The sequence below is a fragment of the Tauraco erythrolophus genome, chromosome Z (genome assembly GCF_009769465.1).
Source record: "Tauraco erythrolophus isolate bTauEry1 chromosome Z, bTauEry1.pri, whole genome shotgun sequence".
In the NCBI taxonomy this organism is placed as follows: domain Eukaryota; kingdom Metazoa; phylum Chordata; class Aves; order Musophagiformes; family Musophagidae; genus Tauraco; species Tauraco erythrolophus.
This window is the reverse complement of record NC_141496.1, coordinates 4506203-4533965: the sequence shown is the minus strand read 5'-3', so window position 1 is coordinate 4533965 and position 27763 is coordinate 4506203. Positions and strand designations below refer to the sequence as shown.

The 27763-nt window shown below is 48.2% G+C and overlaps 2 protein-coding genes across 3 annotated transcripts in view; one reads left to right on the top strand and one right to left on the bottom strand.

The window, feature by feature from the left end:
- ARK2C (arkadia (RNF111) C-terminal like ring finger ubiquitin ligase 2C) overlaps positions 1 to 3869 on the top strand; it is a 48111-nt gene extending 44242 nt beyond the window's left edge. Inside the window, exons 5-9 of one of the 2 annotated variants that reach the window (XM_086629690.1) lie at positions 754 to 858; positions 1368 to 1463; positions 1691 to 1795; positions 2487 to 2593; positions 3752 to 3869. In XM_086629690.1, the coding sequence (XP_086485816.1) occupies positions 754 to 858; positions 1368 to 1463; positions 1691 to 1795; positions 2487 to 2593; positions 3752 to 3869 (531 nt within the window). The remainder of the gene's footprint in view (positions 1 to 753; positions 859 to 1367; positions 1464 to 1690; positions 1796 to 2486; positions 2594 to 3751) is intronic. The other variant, XM_086629691.1, reaches the window with a different exon arrangement.
- Positions 3870 to 13027: 9158 nt separating this feature from the next.
- The window catches only part of LOC104376602 (lipoxygenase homology domain-containing protein 1-like), an 86374-nt gene continuing 71638 nt past the window's right edge, over positions 13028 to 27763 (bottom strand). The window contains exons 22-25 of the mRNA XM_086629495.1: positions 25164 to 25334; positions 23911 to 24049; positions 22318 to 22479; positions 13028 to 13508 (exon numbers count right to left, since the gene is read on the bottom strand). Coding sequence (XP_086485621.1) covers positions 13028 to 13508; positions 22318 to 22479; positions 23911 to 24049; positions 25164 to 25334 — 953 coding nt within the window. The remainder of the gene's footprint in view (positions 13509 to 22317; positions 22480 to 23910; positions 24050 to 25163; positions 25335 to 27763) is intronic.

Genomic DNA, 27763 nt, shown 5'->3' with positions numbered 1-27763 from the left:
TGCTCACAGGCTGGTCTGCAAAACCTGCGCAGGACGTGAGAGACTCAGTGGTTATTTCTACTACTAATAATATTAATACTGGAACAAATTGTGGGCTGCCAAGGCTCCCTGAATTGGTAGTAGGTGACTCCCTTTCCCGGGCTCAGCGCCGAGGACCATCCCTCATCACATCATTGCTCTCTGCGTCTGTGAAGGTTTTGTGTGACCTGTTGCACAGGTGGAGATGGAGTTTGAAGAGAAGATGGGCTGACTGGGGTCGATTTCTGGCCCTTCCCCTATCAGGGTGCTGCGCTTGGAGCTGAGCCATGCCGAGCACTGCTAATCCTTAAAGCATCCTCAGAAATCCCACAAGGGTGTTTTGTCCTTGCGCCTATAGTCAGACCCAGACACATGTGTACTAACATGAGGCTTAAAAAATTGATGCTTGGATGAGGGGAAATTCACCCATTTACAACTAAATAAAATCTCTTTTTAAGCTAATCCACGTTGAGAGTCTGCAACTGCAATGCCATATATGCAACAGGAATTGTATCGGATAGTTTATCCAGAAAAAATGCATGTTCTTAGTTATCATTCGTAGGAATCTAATTAGTAAAACCTTTTTTGTTGTTGTTGTTACTGAAAGGCTTACATTGGGGAAGGTTTTCTTTCCTTTTGAATTTTTAAAGGACTAAATTTAAATCAGGGTACATGAGGGATTTATTTCCACTTGCAAGTACATGTGGCTTTGTTTTTCTCCCTCACTTCTCGCAGGTTGTTCACGAAATCAGAAATTACCCTTATCCTCAGCTTCAGCTACTTGCTCTTCAGGGATTGAACCCAAGCAGACACACGTCTGCCGTGCGGGAGAGCTATGAAGTATGTGTCTCAGGGACTGGTATTACTTAATTTTTAAGTGTTGGGTATCTATGCAAGCTCTGGAATGAACTTGTAAGATGGTTCTGTGGCATGGAAGTCACACTGAGTCCTGCAGGAATTTTAGTAATAACTGAGAGGCGAAGGGGTTTAGTAAAAAATGGTTTACTCTGGGATACTTGGGTCTGGCTCGGGTTGGCTCCAGCTCACTTCATGTCTGTGAACAAAGGGGTCCGGTTCTATGGGGTTTTGTTTCCCAGCCTGTCAAACAGAGCTCGAATTCCACCCTGATTTCTGAAATACTGGATATCCAGCTCTCTACCTTGAGCCCTTAGCCTAAGTGTCAGTGCTCAGATCCACCATTAAAGCACAACTGATTTGTGTTCAATGGATATTTCCACCAAAGAAAGGGCTGCAGGGAGTCTTGGTCCCCAGCAGGGAGGGTGGGGTGGTGGGACGTTGTTCCCCAGGAGCAATGCTGACCATGCTTTGCTGCCGTTCCTCTGCTGCAGGAGCTGCTGCAGCTGGAGGACAGGCTGGGCAGTGTGAGCCGGGGTGCCGTCCAGAACACCATTGAGAGGTTCACCTTCCCCCACAAGTACAAGAAGGTGAGCATCCCGAAACCTCGGCACGCCTGCCAGCCCCTCTCAGTTGGCTAAGGGTTGCGGGCTCAGAGCGGACAGAAGGAAGGACTTTGGTGGGTCACAGTCCTTAGGGCTGGCAAATTGCCATCGTCAATCAAAATATTCCCCAAAAAGGGGGAGGAAAGCGAAATCCAGAATTGATGCTTTAATATCTTGCGGGGCTCCCGGGCTGAGGAGGTGGCATAGCTCAGCTGGCTGTTTCTCACTTCTTGGCTAGGAAGCTGTGGGCCAAATTTTCAAAAGAGTCTCAACCTTCTCCCACCCAGCGGGTGCAATGTCCCCACTGTCCGCAGTGGGTAAGAAAGTGCACACACCAAGGGGGCTTCGTGCACGAGAACTCACCCCGCTCTGCATGGCTCCGTGGCGTGGGGCAGCAGGTTGTCCTCCCCTCGCTTTGCAAGGGGTGTCTCCTCTGTTGGAGCTGATGTCCTGCCTGTAAGGAAACGGGTGCCAGTTACTACATCTCCAGTGGATCCAGAAAAATGATATTAATGGGAATGAATGTATGGAGGGAAGAGAAAACAGGAGAGCTGACAGGCTAAGCACTGACACATGGCACAGCGTGGGGCTGGGCCAGTGGCCAAGCTGGTGTGGGGCACAGTGGTTGCCCTTCCTGGCAGTGGTGGCCCCACATGCTTTGGGGTCTCCAGGAGAAGCCTCCAGCAAAGGAGATTATGGGGCCATCCCCACAGCAAGCAGGATGGAGGAGGTGGCAGGGGGCTATGTTAGGGCAACGGAGGGCAGTTTGCTCCTTGGGCCACTACCACCAGCCCCACTGCCACCTGCCCCAGGAGGAGACGTGCTGAACAGCGGCATGTTGGTGGCATCCTTGCCTCTCTGGCTGTTTTGACTGGGCTGGCTTGCCCAGGCTGGAGGATCTGGCTGATAGACGAAGCTCTTATTATTTGCCTTCCTGCAACTACTCAGGCTTGGGAGAGCATTAGAAAGTCAAGACCTAACCAATTTATGTCTTTAACCTCGCTGCAGAGAAGACCACAGGAGGGCAAAGCTGAGCAAGAGGATGGAGAGGAGTCGGACACTGATGAGAAATGCACAATCTGCCTCTCCATGCTTGAAGACGGAGAAGACGTCAGGTATGATCTTTCCCTCTGCTCCTCTGCCTCTCGATGTCATCTGAGTTCTGTTTCTTGGGATTAATGTTGCCATGCGCTGGCGGGATTGTCCCCATTCTTGTCCTGAAGAAACTCACCTGGGCTGTTGCAGGGTTTGGGAAACAAAATGCCATTTACACGGACATTGGTATGGGCTGTAGGTAGGAAGAGCTCTGCAGCAGCAGGAGGGTCAAGTTTTTATAGTGTCTGCCAGGTTTGGATCACCTGCGTCAAGGCTGTGCCAATGGTCCAGGTGGCAAGTGTCAGAGAAGGATGGGTCTTAGGTCTCAGACAGCCATCTGGAGCTCGAGGACAAAGTACGATAAAGGGGAGTGTGGTTGTGAAGTTCAGGGGAGTTTGGCTTGTGGCCAGGACAGAGCTGCTTTATTGTCAAACGGGTGAGATTACCCCACCAGGGCAGTCACAGGGAGCTGTCCTGAGCCAACAACAAAGCCACAGTTATCCTTTACAGACACCCCCAGGTACTTGGCTGGGTCAAATCTCTCCTTGTGACAGAGGATAGGGACAAGCAATTGCAAGGGGATGAGCTACCATAGCTGAAGGAGCTGCAGGTCAGCAGTGCAGCTGCACTACCTGGTCCCACTCCTCACCCCTTAATTGCCTTAAAACATCAAGAAAAGCTCTGATCCTCTTGCCGTGGGTCCTTGTGGTTCAGGGTCCCTCCGGCTTGTGAGGGTGAGCAAAGAGATGACAAAGGTGATGTAGTGAGAAGCAACCATGTTCCCTGGGTCACACCGGACAGCCCTATATGAGTGATGGGTGCTCATGATGTGCTTCATCTTCACAACGATGAAGAACTGAGAGGCTGTGGATACTAATAATATAATAACCTAATACTCCTGAAAGGTTAAAAAGCAGCAGCCAGGGTAATTAACAACTGGAACAACGCAGTTCAGGAAGATGTGGGGTTTTCTAAAAGGCTTTCAGCCGAGAAGTACACCATCTCTGACCTACTGCCCTGTGTGATGTGGCTGGGGGAGGACATAGGACCTGGGCAGCACTGGTGTCACTGTATTGGTGCTTCTCCATGTTCGAAGCAGCCCTGGCTGCTGCTTTCTGGCTCTTCTTGGTCCCCTGGACCTCCTGTGTCCTAATGGGGTGGTACTTCTCTCTCTACAGGCGGTTGCCCTGTATGCATCTCTTCCACCAAGTGTGCGTGGACCAGTGGCTGGCCACCAGCAAGAAGTGTCCGATCTGCAGGGTGGACATTGAAACACAGCTTGGCTCGGACAGCTGAAAGGACTGGCTGGACACACCATTTTCCTTACCAGGTCGTATGGCCATAAACCCTTGCAGCAAAATTTTTGCCTTCTGAGCCATTTGATTGAGAGGAAAAGTCTGCAGGCACGTTAGCGAGGAGGAGGATGAGAAGGAGGAGGAGGAGGAGGAGGAGGAGGTGGCAGTACAATATCTAGCTGTAGGAGATATTGCACATACGCAGGATACGGGCCCGGTGAAAGGGAGCTGGCATTCCCGGAGCTCAGAGACCCCGTGCTGCAGAAGATTTAGTGTTGAACATGAAGGAACTAGTTGTGGTAGTCTGGCCTGTCAATCCTGCATTTCATGAGGATTGTATATATACCTCTCGAATACGTAGAAACATGTTAGGGGTCCTTTAGCTATTTCTATGGATGGCAGCTGGAGCATGTTAGCTTAAGAAATGTTGTGTTTGATGCCCTACTCATCTTGTGGTGGACATGTTGCTGTTACCTAATTTGCACCAAATATTTTTTCATAGATTCCTTATTTTGGTGCCTGATTAATACATTGCAGAGGGGGAATAAAGAGGTCAAGCTTTCCCACCCTTCGGGGGGAAGAGGCGAAAAAGCAAAATCCTGTTTACAGTCAGAAGGGTTGCGCTCTTCGCCTTAGCCGCGTATGCTTCCTTTCCTTATATTTACAGTGTGTTGCAAATTTAGAGTAGCTTAAAAAAAAAAAAAAAAATTGGCAATGAAATGAATGAAGCAATAGGGAGAAGCTTCATTCCTGCTTATCTGCTGGTGCTGGACGCTTTCTGTAGGGGCACAATACCGGAGTAAACGCTGTTTCTTTGCTTTCCGTATCTTCATGATGTAGCCTGGCATATTGAAATCCAAGGAAAGGCTGTTCTCACGATTGCCGTTGCCCATGATGGTTTCTCCTGTGAGGCTGGTTGGCTTCAGCAGCCGTTGCCAGCACTGGTCCAAGATGATGGTCACTGGAGTCGGTGCCTATAGCTGTGCTTTGGGATATAATAATCCCTGACTGGTGCTGGGAGACGCAGAACGCCACCTCCTTTCCTGCGTAAAAGCATCTCTGATAACTGGATGGGAGAAAACCTGATGGTCACAAGGCACCTTTAGAGCCATGAGTGTTTTGGTGTGGGAGGGGAAGGCAGGCTGGAAGAGGGGTTTGCCTCTTTCCAACTTTTTACTGGGGAAAACTGCGGGGATCAAGCTGAGAACCCTTGGGAGAACCAGCATTCACAATCAAAACACTTTTTTTTCTTTTTTTTTTAAAAAATCTATTTTTTGTTTGCATACTAGGGAAGTAAAAGAGAGATGTGGAGGAACAAGGGGAATATTATACATTGAAAATGCTGATGTGGTGGGGATGATTTCTGTTTCCCCTGAGTATCCATTTCACTGGAGCCAAGCGATGCTTTCCAAGTAGAAACAATCATAAATTGCCATCTGAGAGACCGTGGGATTCCTGTGAGCCAGAATTGGAAAACACCGGCCTCAGAGGCCCCCCAGAGATTTTTTTTTTCCCCAACTGGATAGGAGAGGGGAAGAGGGAAGCCCTGTGGGGTGTAAGGATGCAGGTCCCTCTCTCTTACTGTGCCCATGCAGGTAGGAGGGAGTGGAGGACGCATGGTGGCATCTAAGGAAGATATAAGGAAGAAATTTTTTAGTCCAAGGGTGGTAAAACACTGGAACAGGTTGCCCAGAGAGTTGGTAGATGCTCCATTCCTGGAAACATTCAAGGCCAGGTTGGACAGGGCTCTGAGAAACCTGATCTAGTTGACGATGTCCCTGGTCAGTACTGGAGGGTTGCACTAAGTGACCTTTAACGGTCCCTTCCAACCCAAACCATTCTGTGATTCTGCGATCTATTTGCCACCCAGCACAAGCAATGACTTCTTGGGGGATGTGATGGTCCCAGCTCTGATGTCCACAGGTCAAGGAGCGGTCCATTAATACCTCTGAGGCTTGCTCCAGCAGCAGCAGATTGAAGCAGCATTAAAATTAATACTAATATTACTAATGATACGGACAAGCAAAGCAAGACTTTGCTGATAACATACACTGTAAGCCGGTCTGGTCTGTCCAGGCGTGAGCTGGGGATGAATAAGGAGGAAGAACGGGGCAACTTGAACCCTGGCAGGGCGGGGAGGGAACGAGGAGCGCTTCCGAACCATGTGTTTTCTTAAAGCCTATGCGAAAGTATTACTATTTGCCTAATGAACAAGCACAGTTTTTAAAAAAAAAAACAAAAAACAAAACAAAACAAAAAAATCTTTGGTGAAGAAAAGCACCAAACTCCCGTGGTCTCGTGTGAGTGACTGATCCCAAGGTGCGTGCGAATTTACAGCGTCTGGAGTTGCATCGGTGTGTCAGGTTCCTTTGCGTTTAAATAATTTGTACGAGTAGGTTGAGATAATAGGATGAGTTTAAAAACAAAACGAGACAAACAACAAAAAATCTCTAGGAATAAAACATTGATAGTTTACAGGGTTTTGTGAGTTTAAATGCCTTATATTTAACAATCATAATTTATGACTAACTTGTAGATATTGTGGGTTCTTATTTAATTATTTTTATAGTTGTTTTTTGCATTTTTAATTATAATTTATTTATTTAGAAATTAATACTAATTTTTTTTATTACTCCTATTACCTCATTTTTGCATTGTTTCTGGGAATGGAATGCTTTGCATGCGTCGGTACTTAAAAAAAAAAATAAAAATTAAACGTGGGATGTGGGGAGTAATGCTTATCTTGTCAAAAAAAAAAAAAAGAGAAAAAAATCAGGGTGTGTGATTACAAACTGTATTACTGTGGTGCTGTTACCTTGGATACATTCCATAAAAATGCAAACCTTTGATTCTGTATGCTGTGACATAGTGGAAAACTGCAATATAGTGACTGTGTTTAGCACATATATATGAATATTATTTGCACTCATAATCAAACTCTGGTGATCCTTTCACTTGCATCCCCGCGCATTGAAGGCGATTCACGGCGCTCCGCAAAACCAAAACGTTTCGGATGATTCTCGCTGCCGCCCTGTCCCCAACGCCGCTGGTGATGCCACTGCTCTTGCTGCATGTGCTACCCTGCAATAACACCTGGTGGGACCCCGCTACGAGGCTGTGCTTGGGGCCATGCAGGCATTCAGTGCAACACTTGGCAAATGGCTTCAAAATCCGAGGAAGGAAGCTCAGGCGTGGTTGATCTGCCCAGTTTTTGGCGCCTGTTGGTGCTCCGTCTGGCTCTTTCATCCCCTGTGTATGAACCCAGCTGGGTGCTGCAGGGAGGGTGAAGGAGGCAATTGATGGAGCCTGAGCTGGAAGGCATAAAACCCAAGAGATTCATTACAATTTATAAGGATTGACCCCTGGTCTAGCTGAGAGGGACTGGGATGGACGTGGGAGCGATTCGAGATCCCTTTGTAATGGCTGGCCAGAAGCATTTGCTATAACTCAGCTGTAAAACATGCATGGAGCAGAATCCTTCTTTTTAAAAACCTTCCAGTTGGTTTCATTCCCCCCTGTTGAGGGGAAAACCTTGACTTGAAGCTTTTTAATCCACTATAGGGCTGGGACCTGCACCAGAGCCCTCCCGTCCCCAAGGACATCCCGCTTCCGCAGCCGCGGCCGAGCATCCCCATCCCCATCCATGGCCGTGCCGCTCTCGTAATGCGCTGCCCTTTCCCAAAAGGCTCTTGAATATCAAGTGCTCAAACCTCACGGGAGGGTTAGAGCACTTTTGATAATATTTTAAGCTTTAAGCCATAACCGCTCTTGGTCAGTGCAGATGCTCAGCCATGAAAGGACAGAAGTGGGGTTCGATGCATGTGCTCAGCCAGTAGCTTTTCCCCCCAAAAGGCTTTGGATGCAATTGCCTTTTCGGTCAGAAAGGCAGACAATTGCTGCATCTTATATTTTTCTCTCTGTCCCTTCAGGGTGCTGCTCTGCTTTGTTGACTTTGCCTTACCCTAGGTTTAAAACCTGTCTGTGTTTTTTCCCTTGCTGCTCCGTAATGCTCGTCCCCTGTAGCCTGGAGCTGCGGTTTTGAGCCGTGCGGGGACAGGGGTCGGTTCTTCCCTCCCCACAAAGACACTGCAAAAGGGATCAGTAAAACAAGGAGCGAGCGAACAAAAACCCTCTCCTTTAATGACCTGGGCTGGTGAAAGGATCACCTACATTTTTGTACTCCTACTGCTGTTCTGTTGTGCTGTGCAACATTTTGCTACATAGACTATTTTATAGAAGAAAGCTAGAAAAATATTTATTATTAATATTAAAGCAATAGTGCATTGAAGAAATGAAAAGACATTAGAAATTGTGTAAATGCTTAGATTCACTTTTGGTGGATTTTTTGTACTTTATTTATAACTAATAAAACAAACTGCATTGCTAACTATACACCTGTGCCGTGCAGAAGTCACCCAGCAGCGCGATCGCCTGGTCTTTATTTACGGCTCGTTTCTTTCTTTGGGTCAGAGTCAATTCTTCTTCCTCTGCTTGTTCATTTGGACTTCCACGTGCAAAAGAGATGTCAATGGGTCACAAAATACTCCGCCCAGAGGGTTTGCAGAGGGTCTTGGTGCTGGAGCTCCGTGGCAGAGGCGAGGTGAGGCTCTGCACACTGAGCACACCACCATGCCTGATGTCCTGTGGCTCTGGTTTTATGATTAGGGATCAAAATCACTTTCTAGTGAAAATTGGCTGTTAAAGAGAGATTTCTCCTCTAAAGGCAGCCCACAATGCCTGTAGGATATCTCTGGATTGTCCTGCAGAGTCCGACAGGTCCTCCATCCTCCCGGTGGAGAAGCATCGCCCTCCCGGTGGAGAAGCATCTCCCTCCCAGTTATCTTTTGTTTAAAAACTAAGCAAAGAGAAACTTACTGGAAAAAAATAAAAATCCTCCAAATGAATGCAGATGTAATTGAGAGTATTTTCTTTCGTCACCTGCTGGAGAATCCAATGGGCCATACGCTGAACTTTGCATCCTGCACAGCTCGTTTCATAGGTCCTCTTGCACTTTTATTTTTCCCCACAATGAATGGTGCCAGTCTCTCCTCCCACCTACTCTCGATTCGGCTCTTCATCCTCATGTATTTCATGTAGAAAGGCTGAGACCGGTCCCCAGCTTTGACTATGTGATTAGACTAAATAAGCCTTGGAGACAGGCAGCTGCTGAGGGCAGAGGTTTGGTTCCAGTCTCCAAGGGGAATTTCCTGCTCCTCCAGCATCCAGCAAAGGCTCCATAAGGGATGCACCATATTCAGGCATTATGAAGCTCCTATTATAGGAAGCTTTTACGAACTCAGAAAACAAAAAACAGGTTAAAGATGACTTGCTGGGGAAAATCCCAAACTGAGATCTTGTTGATGTCCTTCGAAAGGGTAATGGCATGGAGAGAGTTGCTTGAGATGGCAATCGGTTTTGCTTCAGAGCTGCTGCAGCAAACACGCCGCTGTGATCTGATAACAGCCCTGCCGAGCGCGGCGAGCGCTAACGGGTGGCTGTGCTGGGGAGGGAGAGGGGTTGTGCCCATCAAGGTGTATAACACCACGGGCCAAGATGCAAAGTATTTATTCACTGCGAGCATCTACTGTCACAGCAGCTGACAGGGGTCAGGAAGCTTAGCTGTTATTTGTGTTTTGTAGTATCTAAATCCTCAGCCAGACCACAGGTTGCAGCTCAAAGCTGTACAACCTCATCAGTAAATAGAAATATTTTGGTTTTGCCTTTTTTTTTTTTTTTTTTTTTTTAATGAGGCTTCTTTCTGTGTCAAAATGGGCCTCTACACTTAATAATGGGGCCTGGGAGGTTGCAAGATGGATACTTCACAGCTCTTGCTTATTCTGTCTTCATGCATGTGGTGTTGGCATACGATGCTATTAAAATGCTTCACAACAATTTCGTAGAGATTTTCAAACAATTCTCTGAGTCCTGCAGCAAAAGACAACCAGTCCCTCTCGGCACCCAAGAGTACAAAGAGCTCCTTGTTTTCACTGGCAGCACCTAAGTGCTTTCATAAACATAGCACTTCTTTGGGCACCCAAAATGATGGGGACCGCAGGGACAATGAGATAACCGGGTTTTGGAGACTCCCACTGTGTGCCACCATCCTTGTCCTTTCTCTTGCTTCTCACCTACTTCAAGGGTTTTGGCTGAAGGCGTATGCACTAAAACCAAACCAATTAAGAAACAAATAGCAAAAAGAAGAAAAGGTAAAGAGTGGCAGGGTATGCAAAAGCTGTGTATCTGTCCAACAGATTTGGGGAACTCTGCCCCACCAAGCAGAGAGTGCCTGAGTCCTGCAACAGAAACAGCACCGGGACAGTTTTGGATTTTCTCCTTCCCATTTCTCCACTTGGCTGAGAACATGTGGGTTTTAGCAGCCTAATGCAAACCCAGCCCTTGGAAAGACTTCACTCCTGCCTTATTACTATTGTAGCATTAGTTGTGGTAGCAACAGAACGACTCCCCAAAGCCAGGATGGAACTGAGTTTTGCACAAACAAGGGGCATCTCTGAAGTCTTTAGAAGAAAAAAAGCAGATTTTTTCATGCTTTACCAAGATTGTCTTCTAGGGAGGTGGTGAAGTTTTTGACCCCATATCAGCAAACTCCTCCTTGGCCCTTTTTAGGGCAGCATTACCTGGAGCTCAGCACAGCTCTTGGGTTGAACATGCCGATCCAGGGATGGAAGATGGTTTTGATGGCAACCCAGATATCTGCAATTCCATCTCTCACCTACACAATGATTTGGTGATTCTGAACATGTTCACTCCTGCTTCAGTAAGACCGCAGCCCACGGCTGTAGCTACTTGCTACATGTGATTTCTCCCAGGTGTGAGGACATCTCATAGGCAAGCTAAGAATTTCTCTTACCTCCTTGCCCCATGCAGGGGTGACGTGTGGATCAGGAGCTGTCCCCACCACTCCCAAGAGCTGGGATCGTGAAGCAGTGCACGTCCCACGTGTCTCACAGTTGATTTGCTCAGGGGCTGGCAGGGGTTAATCTGCTGCAATGCAGCAATGCTGCAAAACTATCATCTCTGGCACCTCCACACCCAGTGGGTGCTGAGTGGAGCCAACTGGAAAGGCTGAGATTTCAACATTTTAAAGGGAAAAACTCTTATTTCACCGCAGCACACATTTATCTAAAAATGGGCCAAATCTACTGATGGGGAGAGTCTGTTTGTAGCCTGGGTAGACTGGGGTGGGAGATCAAAACCTTGACCCGTTCTTTGTTTTGAACACACACTGGGAACCGCAGCTTTGCAATGATGTGCAGCAAAAGCAAATGCTCCAGACGCTGCTGGTGGGACCCTCTGGCTGTCCCGGGAGCCCAAGCCCCATCCCAGTGGGGTCCCAGGGATGCAACATGCCTGCTGACCCCAGCACCTGCCTTCAATCCTCCTGAGGTCTGTCCTTCTCCTCCTGTGAGCCCCTAGCCCTGGTTTGGTCCTTGCTCAGAGCTTGGTAGCACCGGTCTGCAGTGAGGAAGGAGAATACATCCAATAAAGGCTGCTATTATTATTCCCATCAGGGAGTAGTTAATCGTTTATGAGGTTGATTACTGGGCTCATTTAAGCAACTTACTCTGCTCCAAAACCATCAGTTACCATAAAGGTTTCTAAAATGAATTAGTCTGAGCTATTATTTGTGAGCTGGCACAGACAGCCTTGAATAAGCTCAAGTCTCTTCGGTGGTGCCTGCTGCAGAAAATAAAGATGCAGTGCTTCCCCACCAGGGCTTTGGTGGGATGCATTGGCTTTCGTATATCCAGGAGCCATTGACAGCCCTCGCAATACAGCCCTATCTCCTGTCTCAGCATCACTAGAACTTTGCTGGGGCATCCTTTGGCCAGGACCAGGCGGGGAACCAGCAGTGGGACAGTCCTGCCTTGTGGCCAGGCGCATCCAGGTCATGTCCCAGCCAAAGCATCATCCCCAATCCAAGGACTGATGGAGTGGGTGAACTCACTCTTGAGTCATTCGATCCCCCTTTGCACAAAGTGCTTGTTTAAAACCAGTGTCTGGGATGGGGAAAGACCTCTCCTAGGACACGGGTGGGTCAAGGGCAAAGTCTTCTCCTCATGGCAGCTCAGGCACCCCCTTTTCTCCTCCGAAGGATGTGTCCTGCTGCATTGCTTGCTTGGAAAGGGAGACAGGGCTCCGGAAATAATGATGTTTAAACAGCTTTTCTTGTTGGTACCTGTAGAGATGCAAGTAGCTGGGCAGAGCTCACCTACAGGAGCACCAGCCTTTATTGCGGCCGAGAAATCCCTTCTCCACCACAGAAAAAAAAACAAAACAGCTATCCCTATTAAAAGAAAAAAAAATAATAAAATGGACTGCAGCTGCTCTGAAACAGAGTTGATATTCAGGCCATATAGGGTAAGACTATTCTGAGACAGCTTTGAATATAGTCAGTACAGCTTCCTTGAAGTGGAATTGATTATTTTTTAGTTTGTTTTTTTATTTTGTTCCAGCTGCCATAGCTGTAGACCTCAGCTCTGGGCGGACTTGGATGAATTAAGCCTGAGAGCTGGCTCTGGCTTGGAGGGGAAAGCCCACGAGTGGAAAATGCCACCCAGATCCCACCCATTGAGACCTGGCTGGGTGGATAACAGGTCCTTCCCAACCTCCCTCCAGAAAAATCTGTTGTCCTCACTGCTTTCGACACGGTGCCTTCTGGAGGTGTACGTGTGTGTATGGACATGCAGTGTTCACAGTCATCATAAACGGGAAAAACTGGGGTCTCCAAACTCTATTTTCTTGAATATATTGGCTGAATTCTTTTATCCTCTTTACTCACCTAAAAGGGGAGCCAGTAAGTGGTGGGTGGGCCAGTGGGCTTTCCCAGCCCTGGCAGGACAAAGCACTGAAAGCAGAAGACCGCGTCTGAGGTCTTAAAGGGTAGTTTATGGCTCTGCTACTTGTGGCTTTTAATCATAAATAAGTGAGAAACGTATTTATTTCGTTCACGATTTTATATGCGCTTTAAAAAAAGTAGTATTACTTTTACAAAATGTTAACCCAGGAAGCACATCTTGCAACTGAAAATCTCGTGGTATAAAAGGTGGTGTTTTAAAAAGCAAAATGCAGTATAAAACAGTGGAATGAGAAAAACGCGCGTGCAGAAGGGACCAAAACCCTCCTGCAGCCCTGCCCTCCTCAGTACCTAGGAAAAAGCTCCCTCCAGATCAACCCATCGCCCCGGTTTTCATCCAGCCACTTCCCACAGGGGAATATGGTGGTCACGCCGGTCGCTGAGTTGGTGATCTCCACCCGCTCCACCAGCCAGCCCGGTGCCAGGCCACTGTTGTCGTGCTCAATCCGGACTTTTTTTAGCTCCCCCATGTCCAGTGTTTCCAGATAAAACCTATTGGTTTTGCCCCTCTCAAAGAGGTTCCTGAACTTCTGCTTCAGCGCCCGCTTTCCCGAGTCCCCGTTCAACCCGAAGATGGTGATGAACACGTTGGCGTCGGTCCCAGCACCCTTTTCAAAGCCTGTGACCAAGATGGTCTCATATTTGACTGGCACCAAGCTCCGGGCTTTGCTGGCAAAGCTCTCGATGACCTTGGCACACTCAAAGACTTTGTAGTCCCGTCTCTTGTATCGCAGAGGGATTTTCGCATTGCACCTGAAAAAGTATCTGCCAAAGGAATATTAATGGCATGTTAATGATATGGATGGCCACTTTATTGTGTAAATGTTATGGTCTGGACATGCTACTAACTTGCCCGATATTAATGTTCTTTCAGTACTTTTCCATGTATGCGCTAGCACTAGAGTTTCTCTCTAGAAAGACTGCCATAATTCAACATTGCAACTGCGACATAGAATCAACAACATTGCAACCCAACATAGAATCATAGAACAGTTTGGGTTGGAAGGGACCTTAAAGATCATCTAGTTCCAACCCCCCTGTCATGGGCAGCCACACCTTCCACTAGATCAGTTTGCTCAAAATCACATCCAGCCTGGCCTTGAACGCCTCCAGGGATGGGGCAGCCACAACTTCTCTGGGCAACCTGTGCCAATGCATCACCACCCTCAGAGTGACAAGTTCTTCCTTATCTCTAATCTAAATCTGCCCTCTTTCAGTTTAAAGCCATTGCCCCTTGTCCTATCACTACATGCCCTTGTCAAAAGTCCCTCTCCAGCTTTCCTGTAGGCCCCCTTTAGGTACTGGAAAGCTGCAATAAGATCACCCCAGAGCCTTCTCTTCTCCAGGCTGAACAGTCCCAACTCTCTCAGCCTTTCTTCAGAGCAGAGGTGCTCCAGCCCTCGGATCATCTTCATGGCCCTTCTCTGGACTCGCTCCAGTAGCTCCATGTCCTTCTTGTGTTGGGGACTCCAGAGCTGAACCCAGTATTCCAGGCGGGGACTCATGAGAGCAGAGCAGAGGGGCAGAATCCCCTCTCTCGACCTGCTGCCCACGCTGCTTTGGATGCAGCCCAGGACACGGTTGGCCTTCTGGGCTGCCAACGCACATTGCCAGCTCATGTTGAGCTTCTGCTCAATCAGCATCCCCATGTCCTTCCCCTTTGGCCTGCTCAGCTGCAGACACCCTGCACATGGGAGGGTTGCAGCGGGGTGTTTGTCACCTCGTTTGCCTGTGCAATGACATGTCCACTTACACACCCACCAAGGCAGGACGAGTGATCAGCCTCGCAGCGGAGGCTGCCCAGAACTACTGAGTATAACTGGTCTGAGAACAGGGAGATCAGCAGCTACCCTCACTGATGGTATGGTTAAGGTTGGGCTAAGAACTAGGAAAAAAGGGAATACGAAAGCTGGGAGAAGGAGATTTAAATCCCCTCCTTTTCTCATCTAGATCACCCATCCCATTCTTAGCAGGCAAAAAAAAGCATCGAGCACAGAAGTGATACGTACCAGATGCCGAAAGCCCTTGGCTCTGCAGTGCTGCCCGTGGTGATGTGCGGGGAGCCTATAGCACATCCATAAATTACTGCGTACCTGGCAGCCTGCCAGAGGCTGGAGCACTCTGCTTTTAATGAGGTATTTCATTTCCAATGATGCAGATCACTTCCGAATGAGTTCTCCCCCCTCCTCCTGCCTTCACCAAGCTGCAGCAGGTCCTCCTGGAAGGACTGCAGCTGAGTTGCAGTGTGTGTGTGTAAATTAAACATCTGGAGGAAGGATTACTGCAGTTGCAGCAGGGCTGTGCTTCTTAAGCACTTCCAAGACCTTTGACATTTTCCTCAGCCAAAGCTGTCCTTTCTCTGGAAAGAAGCTTTGTAAACGAGAAGTTCTGATGGAAGCACAATTTTAGGCTCAGGGACAGAGAAAATGCATGAAAATGGAGGGGAGTTGTTGCCTGATGCTGCAGTTTTATTTCCTGGGCTACGTAATATCTCATGTTCTGGAGTTACAGTGGGGCACATCAGTCTTCACGAGGGGCAAGAAGAAAAAAGATGACCTTTCTAGCACCTGGGATTTGCAAGAAAAAGCTTTTAAATACAGCCCTTTCACATACTGTGATCCAGGACTAAAAGGCAAAAATCCCAGTATAATTCAAAACTATTGCTGCAGCAATCTCATAACTCTTTTAATTTGTTTTATTTTTGCTTGAGTGGGTGGGGATTTTTTGATGTTTGGGATAGGGAATATCTGAAGTGAGAGCTGGCTTTCTGGGTGCCATCTGCAGCTGGTGGTTTGTAGAGCAAACACCGCTGTGAAGTGCTGCATTTGTAGAGCAGGAGCCTTGCTTCAGTGCAAAACAGGCTGCAGGCTTTCCTGGTATCTCCTGGCTGCCCTCTTTAAATTAAAACAACTTTAAAAAAAACTAGGGTTTTATGAGGAGACCTTTGGCCCCTTGACATTGTACTGTTTCAGCAATTTCAGCACGTTCTGTGCATGGATTTGATTGCACAGCTGGACTTTAAGGGTTCCAGGTTTTTCCCCACCAGGAGAAAAGAACATGTTTTAGTATGTAATTGATTGAGTTTTCATTCAGTAAATATTATTGTGGCTCTTCTGCTGGCTGATTAATTTTCTAGGAGAGACTCTTAGCATCTAAAAAAACCCATCATTTCAAGCATTTATTCTTAAACACTCAATTGTCTCAGCTGGAACAAAGTCCTTATAGTTAAATTCTTTCGCAGCAATGGAAACGTGGAGAAGAAAAGAAATACACAATTAACACTGCAGATATTTTCTCTGAAGAGGAGTTTGCTCTGCAAACGGATGATCTTCTCCGGTTCCTGTGTTGGGCTGTCTGCTCCAAGTTGTGAACACCACCCCTTCCGAAAATGGGGCTCAGACCAAAGCCTGGAGCATCTGATGTGCTTGGGGCTCTTCAGACACATTTGTTTTTCAACTATGGCAGATTTCAGTCATATTTAAATCAGAGAAGCTGAGCATTTCTGATTTGGTAGCTGACTGCAACCGGTGGGCCTTTTGGGCCATCCTAGAAGGACCTTGCATTCAAACTGGTGTGAACTGGAGGTTCAGATTTTGTCTTACTTTCAACTTCTTTCTAGGAGCCCTTTTTACAAGACTTACCTAAATGCCAGCCTGTGCAGAGAATCCTACAAACCCCTTAAATTGCGGTCACCCTGAGTATTTTCCACAAGTGGAGACACTGATTTGTCATAGCTGCGAGATGCACCCCAGCCAACTTGTTCATTCGCACGTGCAAACGCCCTCTCTAACAACTCAGAAATTGCACGGGCAGGTCAGGAGGGGAAGTTGTGTACCCGACACACCAGCTTGTCCTTAGCTTTCAGAAAAGGATTAACTTCGGTCAGTTGCCGAAGGAGCTGCGCCGGAGCAGAACCGACCTGCTGCGGAGCAGCAGATCTCGGCGCGCACACGGGATGTTCTCGAAAAGTCGGGAGACGCCGAGGGAGTGAAGTGACCGCCCCCCAGGAGCCGGCAGCTCTCGCGGGAGACGCTGACGTGTCCTGCGCGTTGCCAGAGCAACGGCGGCCCCGCCCGCCCCTATAACAGACCCGCCCAGGGAGCGCGGCGACCAGGGTGTGGTGCGGCAGTTCGCGGGAGAAGGGCGTAGTCAGTCAGTCAGTCAGTCAGTCAGTCAGTCAGTCAGTCAGTCAGTCAGTCAGTCAGTCAGTCAGTCAGTCAGTCAGTCTCAGTCTGCTGCTCCTCCTCCTCGAGAGGGAGGTTTAGCAGTCAGCTGTCACCTTCTCAGAGAAAACTCAGCCATGGTGACCACCCGGCAGAAGGCGAAGACCTCCACACCTGGCAAGAGGGATGTGGGAGCGCAGACAGAGCTCCCACGGAGGGACGTGGCTGTCCAGGTCTCAGGCTGTAGGGAGTGCCTGAGCCTCTCCATGGTAAGTGGTGAGAACAGCTGTGTGAGGTGTGACCAGGTGGAAGATCTGCTTATCATGGTTGCAGAGCTGCGGGAGGAAGTAGAAAGGCTGAGAAGTATCAAGGAGCCTGAGAAAGATCGGAGGTGTTGGGCACTGCCCGACCTGAAGCAAGAACATAAACAGGAAGACCAGAAATGGCAACCCAAAACAAAAGGCTTTCTGATTCCTCGCCCCACACAGCGGAGGACAGTAGGTCAAAGGTGAACCATGAATGGAAAGAAGTCCGTACTCGGGGCAACAGGTGACCCCCCTGCTCCTTGCCTACCTCAGCTCCCCAGGTGCCCCTGAACAACAGGTATGAAGCTCTGGAGGTGGAAGGCCCGTCGATGAATGGTGAAGCTGAGGAACCATCTGCACTGGAGGTGTCACCAGGGTCAGAAAGGGCTACCTGTTGTATCAAGACTGCCTCCACAGGGAAGAAAAGAAGGGTAGTAGTTATAGGCGACTCCCATCTGAAGGGGACAGAAGGTCCAATATGCCGGGCTGACCCTGCTCTGAGGGCAGTGTGCTGCCTTTCTGGAGCCCGGGTTAAAGACGTCGCTAGGAAACTTCCTAGCCTGGTACAGCCCACGGACTACTACCCTTTACTGCTCTTCCATGTGGGTGGTGGCGAAACCAAAACACGGAGTCCACGGGCAATCAAGAGGGATTTCAGGACCCTGGGACAGCTGGTAAGAAGATCTGGGGCACAGGTAATCTTCCATCCTTCCAGTTGCGACCAATGACACTGGAAGAAGCAAGTGCATTCAGTCAGTTAATAAGTGGCTCTGTGGCTGGTGTCATCGCCACAATTTTGGCTTCTTTGACAATGGCATGGGTCATATGGCACCAGGCCTACTGGCACCAGATAGAACTTGTCTTTCTCGGAGGGGAACGAGGGTCTTAGCGCAACAGCTAGCAGGGCTCATTGACAGGGCTGTAAACTAGATTTGAAGGGGGAAGGGGGTAATATCAAGAATGATAAAGATATGCTGGAAGTACCTGTAGAACAGAAGAAGGGAATTGCGGCCGCTCCAGCCAGGAAGTCAGATCCATCTGGGGCCCAACTTAAATGCCTTTATGCCAATGCGCGCAGCGTGAGGAATAAGCAAGAGGAGTTAGAAGTGTGCGCCCGCCTGTTAGGGTATGATCTTATTGGCATCACGGAGACGTGGTGGGATGAATCCTACGACTGGAGTGTCAGAATAGAAGGGCACAGGCTCTTTAGGAAGGATAGGCAGGGGAGAAGAGGAGGAGGAGTTGCCCTCTATGTCAATGACTAGCTGGAGTGCATGGAGCTGCACCTAGGGACGAATGAGGTCCCGACTGAGAGCTTATGGGTTAGGATTAAAGGCAGAGCAGGGACAGGGGACATAGTAGTAGGGGTCTGCTACAGACCACCTGACCAGGAGGACTGGGTGGATGAGGCCCTCTACAGACAGATAGGAGCTGCCTCACGTTCACGAGCACTGGTCCTCATGGGGGACTTCAACCATCCTGATATCTGTTGGAAGGACAACACAGCAGGGCATAGGCAATCCAGGAGGTTCCTGGAATGCATGGATGATAACTTCCTTCTCCAAGTGATAGAGGAACCAATGAGGAGAGGTGCTACGCTGGACCTTGTTCTCACCAACAAGGACGGGCTGGTGGGGAACGTGACGCTCAAGGACAGCCTTGGCTGCAGCGATCATGAAATGGTAGAATTCAAGACACTTAGAGAAACAAGGAGGGTGCATAGCAGGCTCACTACCCTGGATTTCAGGAAAGCAGACTTTGGCCTCTTCAAGGATCTCCTCACTAGAGTACAATGGGATGAGGCCCTGGAGGGAAGAGAGGCACAAGAAAGCTGGATAATATTCAAGGATCACCTCCTCCAAGCTCAGGAGCGGTGCATCCCAACAAAGAGAAAGTCAGGTAGGAACACCAGGAGGCCTGCATGGATGAACAAGGAGCTCCTGGACCAACTCGGGCACAAAAAGAAGGCCTATAGGGAGTGGAAGCAAGGACAGGTAGCCTGGGAAGAATATAGAGCAATTGTCCAAGCAACCAGAGATCAGGTTAGGAAAGCTAAAGCCCTCATAGAGTTAAATCTGGTCAGGGACATCAAGGGCAACAACAAAATCTTCTATAGATATGTCAGTGATAAAAAGAGATCTAGGGAAAATGTAGGCCCTCTCCGGAAGGAAATAGGGGACCTGGCTACTCAGGATATGGAGAAGGCTGATGTTCTCAATGACTTCTTTGCCTCAGTCTTCACTGGCAAGAGCTCCAGCGGCACAGCCCAAGTCACAGAAGGCAAAGGCAGGGACTGGGAGAATGAAGAGCCGCCCACTGTAGGAGAAGATCAGGTTCGAGACCATCTAAAGAACCTGAAGGTGGGCAAGTCCATGGGACCAGATGAGGTGTATCTGCAGGTCCTGAGAGAACTGGCAGATGAAGTTGCTAAGCCGCTATCCATCATATTTCAGAAGTCGTGGCAATCTGGTGAAGTTCCCAATGACTGGAAAAGGGGAAACATAGCCCCCATCTTTAAAAAGGGGAAAAAACAAGACCCAGGGAACTACAGGCCAGTCAGTCTCGCCTCTGTGCCCGGCAAGATCATGGAGCAGATCCTCCTGGCAAATATGCTAAGGCACATGGAAAATAAGGAGGTGATTGGTGACAGCCAGCATGGCTTCGCTGAGGGCAAATCCTGCCTGACTAATTTGGTGGCCTTCTATGATGAGGTTACAGCATTGATGGATAGGGGAAGAGCAACTGACATTGTCTACCTGGACTTGTCCAAAGCATTTGATATTGTCCCACATGACATAGATTCATAGATTCATAGATTACTAGGTTGGAAAAGACCTTAGAGATCATCGAGTCCAACCATCCCTAATCCCCATTAAACCATATCCTCAAGTAGATCATCCACCCTATTCTAAAACACATCCAGGGATGGGGACTCAACCACCTCCCTGGGCAGCCTATTCCAGTGGCTGACAACCCTTTCAGAGAAGAAATACTTCCTAACATCCAACCTGAATCTCCCCTGACTAAGCTTATGCCCATTTCCTCTTGTTCTATCACCCATCACTAATGTAAAGAGCCCTTCCCCCACCTCCCCACCATCCCTTCTCAAGTATTTGTAGGCTGTAATCAGGTCTCCCTTCAGCCTCCTCTTCTCCAGGCTAAACAGCCCCAACTCCCTCAGCCGCTCCCCATAAGTTTTATTTTCCAGCCCCTTGACCAGTTTAGTCGCCCTTCTTTGGACTCGCTCCAGGAGCTCAATATCTCTCTTAAAGCGAGGGGCCCAAAACTGGACACAATATTCCAGGTGTGGCCTCACCAGTGCCAAGTACAGGGGCAGGATCACTTCCCTGCTCCTGCTGGTCACACTATTCTTGATACACGCCAGTATCCCATTGGCCTTTTTGGCCACCTGGGCACACTGCTGGCTCATATCAAGCCGGTAGTCAACCAAGACCCCCAGGTCCTTCTCCGCCAGGCAGCTCTCCAGCCACTCTTCCCCGAGCCTATAGCGGTGCTTGGGGTTTTTATACCCCAAGTGAAGGACTCTGCACTTGGCCTTATTAAAGCTCATGCCATTGGCCTCAGCCCAACGATCCAGTCTGTTCAAATCCCTCTGAAGGGCCTCCCTACCCTCGAGCAGATCGACACAGCCTCCCAGCTTGGTGTCGTCTGCAAACTTATTGAGGGTACATTCAATCCCCTCATCCAGGTCATTGATAAAGATGTTAAACAGAACTGGACCCAGCACTGAGCCCTGGGGAACCCCACTGGTGACCGGCCTCCAGCCGGATTTAGCCCCGTTTACCACCACTCTTTGGGCCCGGCCGTCCAGCCAGTTTTTAACCCAAAGGAGGGTGTGCCTATCCAGGCCAGACATCCTTGTCTCTAAACTGGAAAGACATGGTTTTGATGGATGGACCACTCAGTGGATAAGGAATTGGGTGGATGGTCGCACTCAAAGAGTTGTGGTCAACGGTTCAATGTCCACGTGGAGGCCTGTGACGAGTGGTGTTCCTCAGGGGTCAGTACTGGGCCCAGTGCTATTTAACATCTTTGTTGGAGACATGGACATTGAGATTGAGTGCACCCTCAGCAAGTTTGCAGATGACGCCAAGCTGTGTGGTGTTGTGAACACACTGGCGGGAAGGGATGCCATCCAGAGGGACCTTGAGAGGCTGGAGAGGTGGGCCTGTGAGAACCTTATGAAGTTCAACAAGGCCAAGTGCAAGGTTCTGCACGTGGGTCAGGGCAGTCCCAAGCACAAGTCCAGGCTGGGCAGAGAATGGATTGAGAGCAGCCCTGAGGAAAAGGACTTGGGAGTGCTGGTGGGTGAGAAGCTCAACATGAGCCGGCAATGTGTGCTGGCAGCCCAGAAAGCCAACCGTGTCCTGGGCTGTATCAAAAGAAGTGTGGCCAGCAGGTCGAGGGAAGTGATTCTGCCCCTCTACTCAGCTCTTGTGAGACCCCACCTGGAATACTGTGTTCAGCTCTGGGGTCTCCAACACAAGAAGGAGATGAAGCTACTGGAGCGAGTCCAGAGGAGGCCACGAAGATGATCCAAGGGTTGGAGCACCTCTGCTATGAAGACAGGCTGAGAGAGTTGGGGCTATTCAGCATGGAGAAGAGAAGGCTCCAGGGTGATCTTATTGCAGCTTTCCAGTACCTAAAGGGGGTCTACAAGAAAGCTGGAGAGGGACTTTTTACAAGGGCATGTAGTGATAGGACAAGGGGCAATGGATTTAAATGGAAAGAGGGGAGATTTAGATTAGATCTAAGGAAGAAATTTTTTACATTGAGGGTGGTGAGGCAGTGGAACAGGTTGCCCAGAGAAGTTGTGGATGCCCCATCCCTGGAAGTGTTCAAGGCCAGGTTGGATGAGGCTTTGGGCAACCTGGTGTAGTGGAGGATTTCCCTGCCCACGGCAGGGGGGTTGGAACTGGATGATCTTTGAGGTCCCTTCCAACCCAAACCATTCTATGATTCTAAGATTTGATAAGACTTTTCACTACTGCTTAAGTCTGAAATGCTTCAGGAGGTCACACGCGGAGCTGCTCTGCTTGCCCGTGCCCTCCTGGAGCGGCTCCATGCAGAGGAGAAGGCACTTACTTGTTGCAAAGCTCCATCTCTGTTATGATAATCTCTTGGACGTGCCAGAAGACATCAGCTTTTGCAGATGACTTTTTCCCGTCTTTTGGGCAGTGACCAACACAGATGGCTGCAATATCACCCACGTTCTTTGAAGAAAACTGAAATGTGTCTGTTGCTCCCCTGCCGGAAACAGGGAGCAGTTTCAGTCAGTATCTTGAGGGATGAGAGACTTGTCTCATATGGACATTAAGTAATTTGTACATGGCTACGGAAGATAGAGGATAAGCCTTCATTTAAAGTCATTTGGTTTAACCTACAATCATTCAACACAAAGTATAATTTCCATATTTAAATTTAGTATTTTCTCTGATTAAGAGTGACGCTTTAAATTGTTGCCACTAGGACTTTCCAGGATAAACTTGAGCTGTTCCACATACAAAATCAATTTGCCTCATTATAGATAAAGCTGAAGAATGACTAATTTCCCCTCCAGCACTTATTCATTCATCCTTTTACAGATACTGTATCTGTTACACATCTACCCACCATAGCTGTTTTAAATTCGCTAGTTCTGCCATCCTTTCTGAAGCTCAGCTTGAGAACAGTTTAGAGAAACAATAGGTCTCTGTCAAACCCTTGGCTGGCTCCCTGTCATGTCTCCTGGGTATCTATTAGGTTTATCTCCTTGAACTGGTCCTTGTTGCAACCTCTCTCCAAGGATGGACTCCTACTAATGCTTTGGAGAGTGCAGTCTGTGACTCCAGTGCAGACACCGTCAGCTAAAGGCCAGGAGGAAGCTCCTCCTGAGCTTTCATGCTTCACATGAAATCTCAGCCATTCAAACCACAGTCCACACCAGCTGTAATTTCACCTTCCTTTCAGAACTGCAAGAAAAACTTTTCTTCCCTGTGAAGCAACTGCAGTGTCCATGACTTTGAAGCAGTTCCCACCTCCCGAGGGCATACTCTGTCCTTAAACAAAGCAGAAAACCCATCTCACATCTGGAGTGCTTTGGCCCCATGTGGGAGAAGGAACCTGCCCCAGGTTACTGAGATGCACCTCCAGCTCACCTGTGCAAGGGGGCTGATACTCGGCTTTCCTCACGTGATGGTGATCTTTCAGCCTCACCCCCTAGATCCATCTGGAAAGTCAAATCTGAGCATCTCTGACAACATTCATCTTCCAACTATTTTTACTTTCTCTCTGATTCCTGCTGCCAGTGAGATGCTGTACAAGGAACTAAAACCACCTCCAGCTTTCTTCTGCTCTTCCCAGCTCAAAAATACACAGCTTTCCCAGGGGCTGGCCAGAAGCCCGTTTGTGTGTACTAATACAAAAGGACACACACGCACACGTTCATCATCTATATATCTTTAAACCAGATGCATTTTTCTTATCATTTTTTAAACCTCCTCTGTGTCTGACCATCAGAAATTAATTTTCCATCTTCCTTTTACTCCAAGTAAGAAGCTAATAGGTTTTTTTGGAAGAGGAATAAGAAACAGCATGGCACAAACACAACTCTGTAGACAGTCCTGGAGAAGAGGTGGCATTTGTGGAAGACACACAGCTGGTGGGTGGTTCCTCTAGCCCACCATCCAGTCCCATTACCTTTCAAATCTCCTCTTCTTGGAGGAGTTTTCCATAAGGAATTCTTTCGAGCGGCCCAGCTTGCCTTCTAAGATGATCCAGATGTTTTCCTTTGTTTCTGCGTCCTCTCTGTCGCTTGTTACTGTGACAATCTCATAGACTTTAAAGTATAATTAGCACACACGTTAAACAGAAAAGGGAGAGCAGATGGCCAGAAAAATCTCTTCATTTGGCTGTCACTTTGCTTAAAAACTCTCTTCCTAATATTTATCACAGCACACGGGAAAGCGTTTGCAAAATAAGGATGGAACCACACTGAAATCTGTGGGTCTTTTGACTTCTACGTGCTTTGGATTTCAGGCAGGGATTGAGTACCTGAAGAATATGAATACTGCTCGATCAGCTAGCAAGAGTTGATGGAGCTGCTCTTGAGCAAGCTGTGTCCACCTCCCTGCTGTGCTAAGCACTTGCTTTTTAACACAGCCCAAATCCTGTTGTTTTTGTGCCACTGTTCCTAACAGCAGGACCGTGAGTATACCCATGTACCCAACAGGATGTGCTCAGATGCCGTGGTGGCATGTAAGTACCCAAACTGGCAATCACAAGGCTGTTTTTTTGAGAGGCAGAGAGAAATCACACTGAAGTAATGTGATTATTGGCTTTCCAGTACTCTCCTGAAGAAGAGCACTGCAGTGCAGGAGTTCTTGAGATGCACTTTGCGTATCATTGGTGTGGTTAAATAACTCTTTCTCGCTCGCTTACCGCATTAGACACCAGTGTAATTGCCTTGGACTCAGTGGAATTACCCGGAGCAGATTCAGGGCTATGGGGTGTTAAGCTCAGCCATCATGCTCAGCTGGGATACTTGAGCTAGTAGCCCAGAACACGTTAAGGAGGAAGCTGGAGCAATGTAACTTACAAAGCTTTAAGGATTGAACTTATTTTCCACCTCAAAGACTCAAGACTATTATTTCTAATGAGACCATAACCATGTGTCCTTATGCTTTCTGCTGGATTGAACTGCTGCAGATGGGCCCCTCTTAAGATTCAACCCAGAATGAGATCTTTTTCTTCCCCATAAATCTTGATCTGTTTCTTTCTTATCACAGCATTGCACTTTTGAAATGAAGAGTACCTTAAGTAATTTAACCCTTAAAATCTGCAAATACTAACGCCTATTGCATGGGAACCCTTGGTAGAGTGCCTTACACGAGGTGTGGTCCTATATCCTCTGGGGTCCTTCAGCACGTGCCACGAGACAACTCTAAACTTACCAGTCCGTTCCTTCAGTTCCAGGATGTCATTATTGGCGCAAGCCAGTTCCCTTATGAGCTGCCCATCGTCTTCACCTTTAGCCAGCCAGCGATCACACTGGAAGCGGAATGTCTTGTCCATGGCAGAGTCCGTCACGTCGATATATTCCAAGTGCCAGCCTGGTGCTATTCCTAGCAAAACAACAAAATAAAGGAGATTTTGATATTTTCAGATAGCTTGGGTAAAGAGGTGAGATACCTCTCCTCAGGAGCACGCTGCTGGTGCTAGAAATGGTTAGTATTTGCTTCAGATAATGTCATCGGTGAACATGACATTGCCCTGACACGAAAAGCAGTGGTAACCTGCTCAAGACCATAACCCGATCCCCCTTCTAGAATCAGGCCATGCTTTTGATTGAGTTGCTGGCTTTTGAACAGATATAAGGGTGTTGGAGCGTGGTCCCGGATAAGCTAGATTTCAAGCTGTCTGGGCAAGGGGTCATCTCTTATCCTTGCCCAGCACTTTGCACAAGACAGGGCTTCTGCAATACCAGTAGCAGCAGCAGTGGGCAGGGAGAGCCGAGGCTGGTGTGCCCCATGTCAACACACCAACCGTCCCAGGAAGAAGCACTAGTGTGGCTTAGGGACAACAAGGCTTTACAAAGCCTCAGGGAAACCAGGACCCTGCAGAAGTGCTTGCCAGAGCCAGAAGCATGAAATCTCCTGGAAATCAGAGGGTTTGGGGGCAAAAGCTAGTGGAGCAGCTTCTGTCACAGAAACAGCTGCTGATTCTTCCTTCCATTTTAAAGGAAACATCAAGCTTTAAAGTCAAAACAAAGATATGGATTCCCATTCCAGTTAACCCTCACCCCTCCATCACACATATCTGTAGTTAGACACAGCACCATGTGCAGCGTTCGTGGGGGTCCCTTCGTGTCTCAGGAATGCTACTTGGCCATAAGCTCTAGGCTCCTTTGGCTCTGCCCAATAGCACATGCAGGGAAATCACCCCTGCTGTTCTGATCTTGCCAAGCAACCAGGGTGAATTCACTAATGCTGTGACTGGCCACGAATGTAGGACAGACTGAATGATGGGTGTTCCAGCAAGAACCACCAAATCACCTGATTTTTGCCTTGGGACCCTCTGAGGAGTCCTAGCTCCCTCTTAGCTTTCTACCTTTTTTCTTTTTTTTTTTTTAGTGGAAAAACAACTTGAAAATTAAGAAAAGGGCATTTGGGAACACTTTCCTATTTCGTTGTTGAAATAGAAGAAGCCCTTGTTGAGCTTGGGAGGACAGGAGATTCTGACAGTTCTTAAAAGTCCTGTTATTAGTCAGACAAAGAAAGGTCATGTTCATGATGAGAGATCTCTGCTGACTTATTTACATCCCAGAGACATTAAATAGCTCTCTAACTCTTCCAAGAACTTGCTGCCACAGGCCTACTTCCTCAGTTTGCAAATATTAATCTTCTTTAACCCCGAAAAGAAAACGATGGCACCTTTTTGAGTTATGTCAACAAGTCACATTGCTCCTGTGGTCTGCATCCTCGTGTTGGCATTTCTCCACCAGCCTCTCAGCCAATCGTGTTGTGTATTTTGGCTTCCTGAACTTTCTTCAAGCTAGGAAATCACTTGCTCCAAAGTGCAGCCCTCAACCAAAGATACCACTTGCCTCTTAAATTCCAATTTAGGGGGTACAGAATTGCAGAATCATTGCGGCTGGAAGACGCCTCTGGAGACCGTCTAGTCCAACTCCTTGCTTAGAACAAAGTCAGCTAAAACAGGTTGCTCAGGGCTGTGTCCAGTCAAGTTTTTATTATCTCCAAGGATGGAGACTCCACAACGTCTCTGGGCAATCTCTGCCGGTGTTTGATTACTGTGCAGAGAAAAAAAAGCTTTTTTCTTGTGTTTAAATGGAATCTCCTGTATTTCAGTTTGTTACCACTGCTTCTTGTCCTATCAGCGGGCACTGCTGAGAAGAGTCTGGCTCCATCTTCTTTACTCCCCCCATCAGATACTTCAACATGTCGATAAAATCCCCCTCAGTCTTGTCTTCTCCAAGTTGAACAGTCCCAGCTCTCTCAGCCTCTCTTCAAACAACAGGTGCTCCAATTCCTTAATCATCTTTGTGATGGAAAAATCATCTTCGCGATGGACAAATCATCTTCGCTGGACTCTCTCCGGTACGTCCTTGTCTCTCTTGAACTGGGAGGACAGTGCCATGTGCCATTGACAAGACCTCTGCAAATACCCTGGGTGCAGCACCCAGGCAGGGGAGTTGGATGCGCCACCCAAACGTAGACATCGTCCAGGCCCCAGCAGCAGGACAAAGGTACTAAGCAGGGGTTTGGAGTGGGCTGGCATGCAGTACCCTCACTGATCCTCACCAGTTTACTGCCTCCCGGGCAGATCTGACCAAGCTCCCCAGGCCTCCCACCATGCTCTGTCTGGAGCAACATGCTCTTTGGGGCTGTTTGGAAATTTATGCTAAATGTGTTGGCGATGTCAGTCATTAAACTTTCTGGCAGGCTCGTTTCCGTTTAAGTTAGATGATCGTCTCTGCAGAATAGTCAGGAGACTGCTCTGCTTCCATCAAAACTTTAGTTAAAAGAGTACAGGA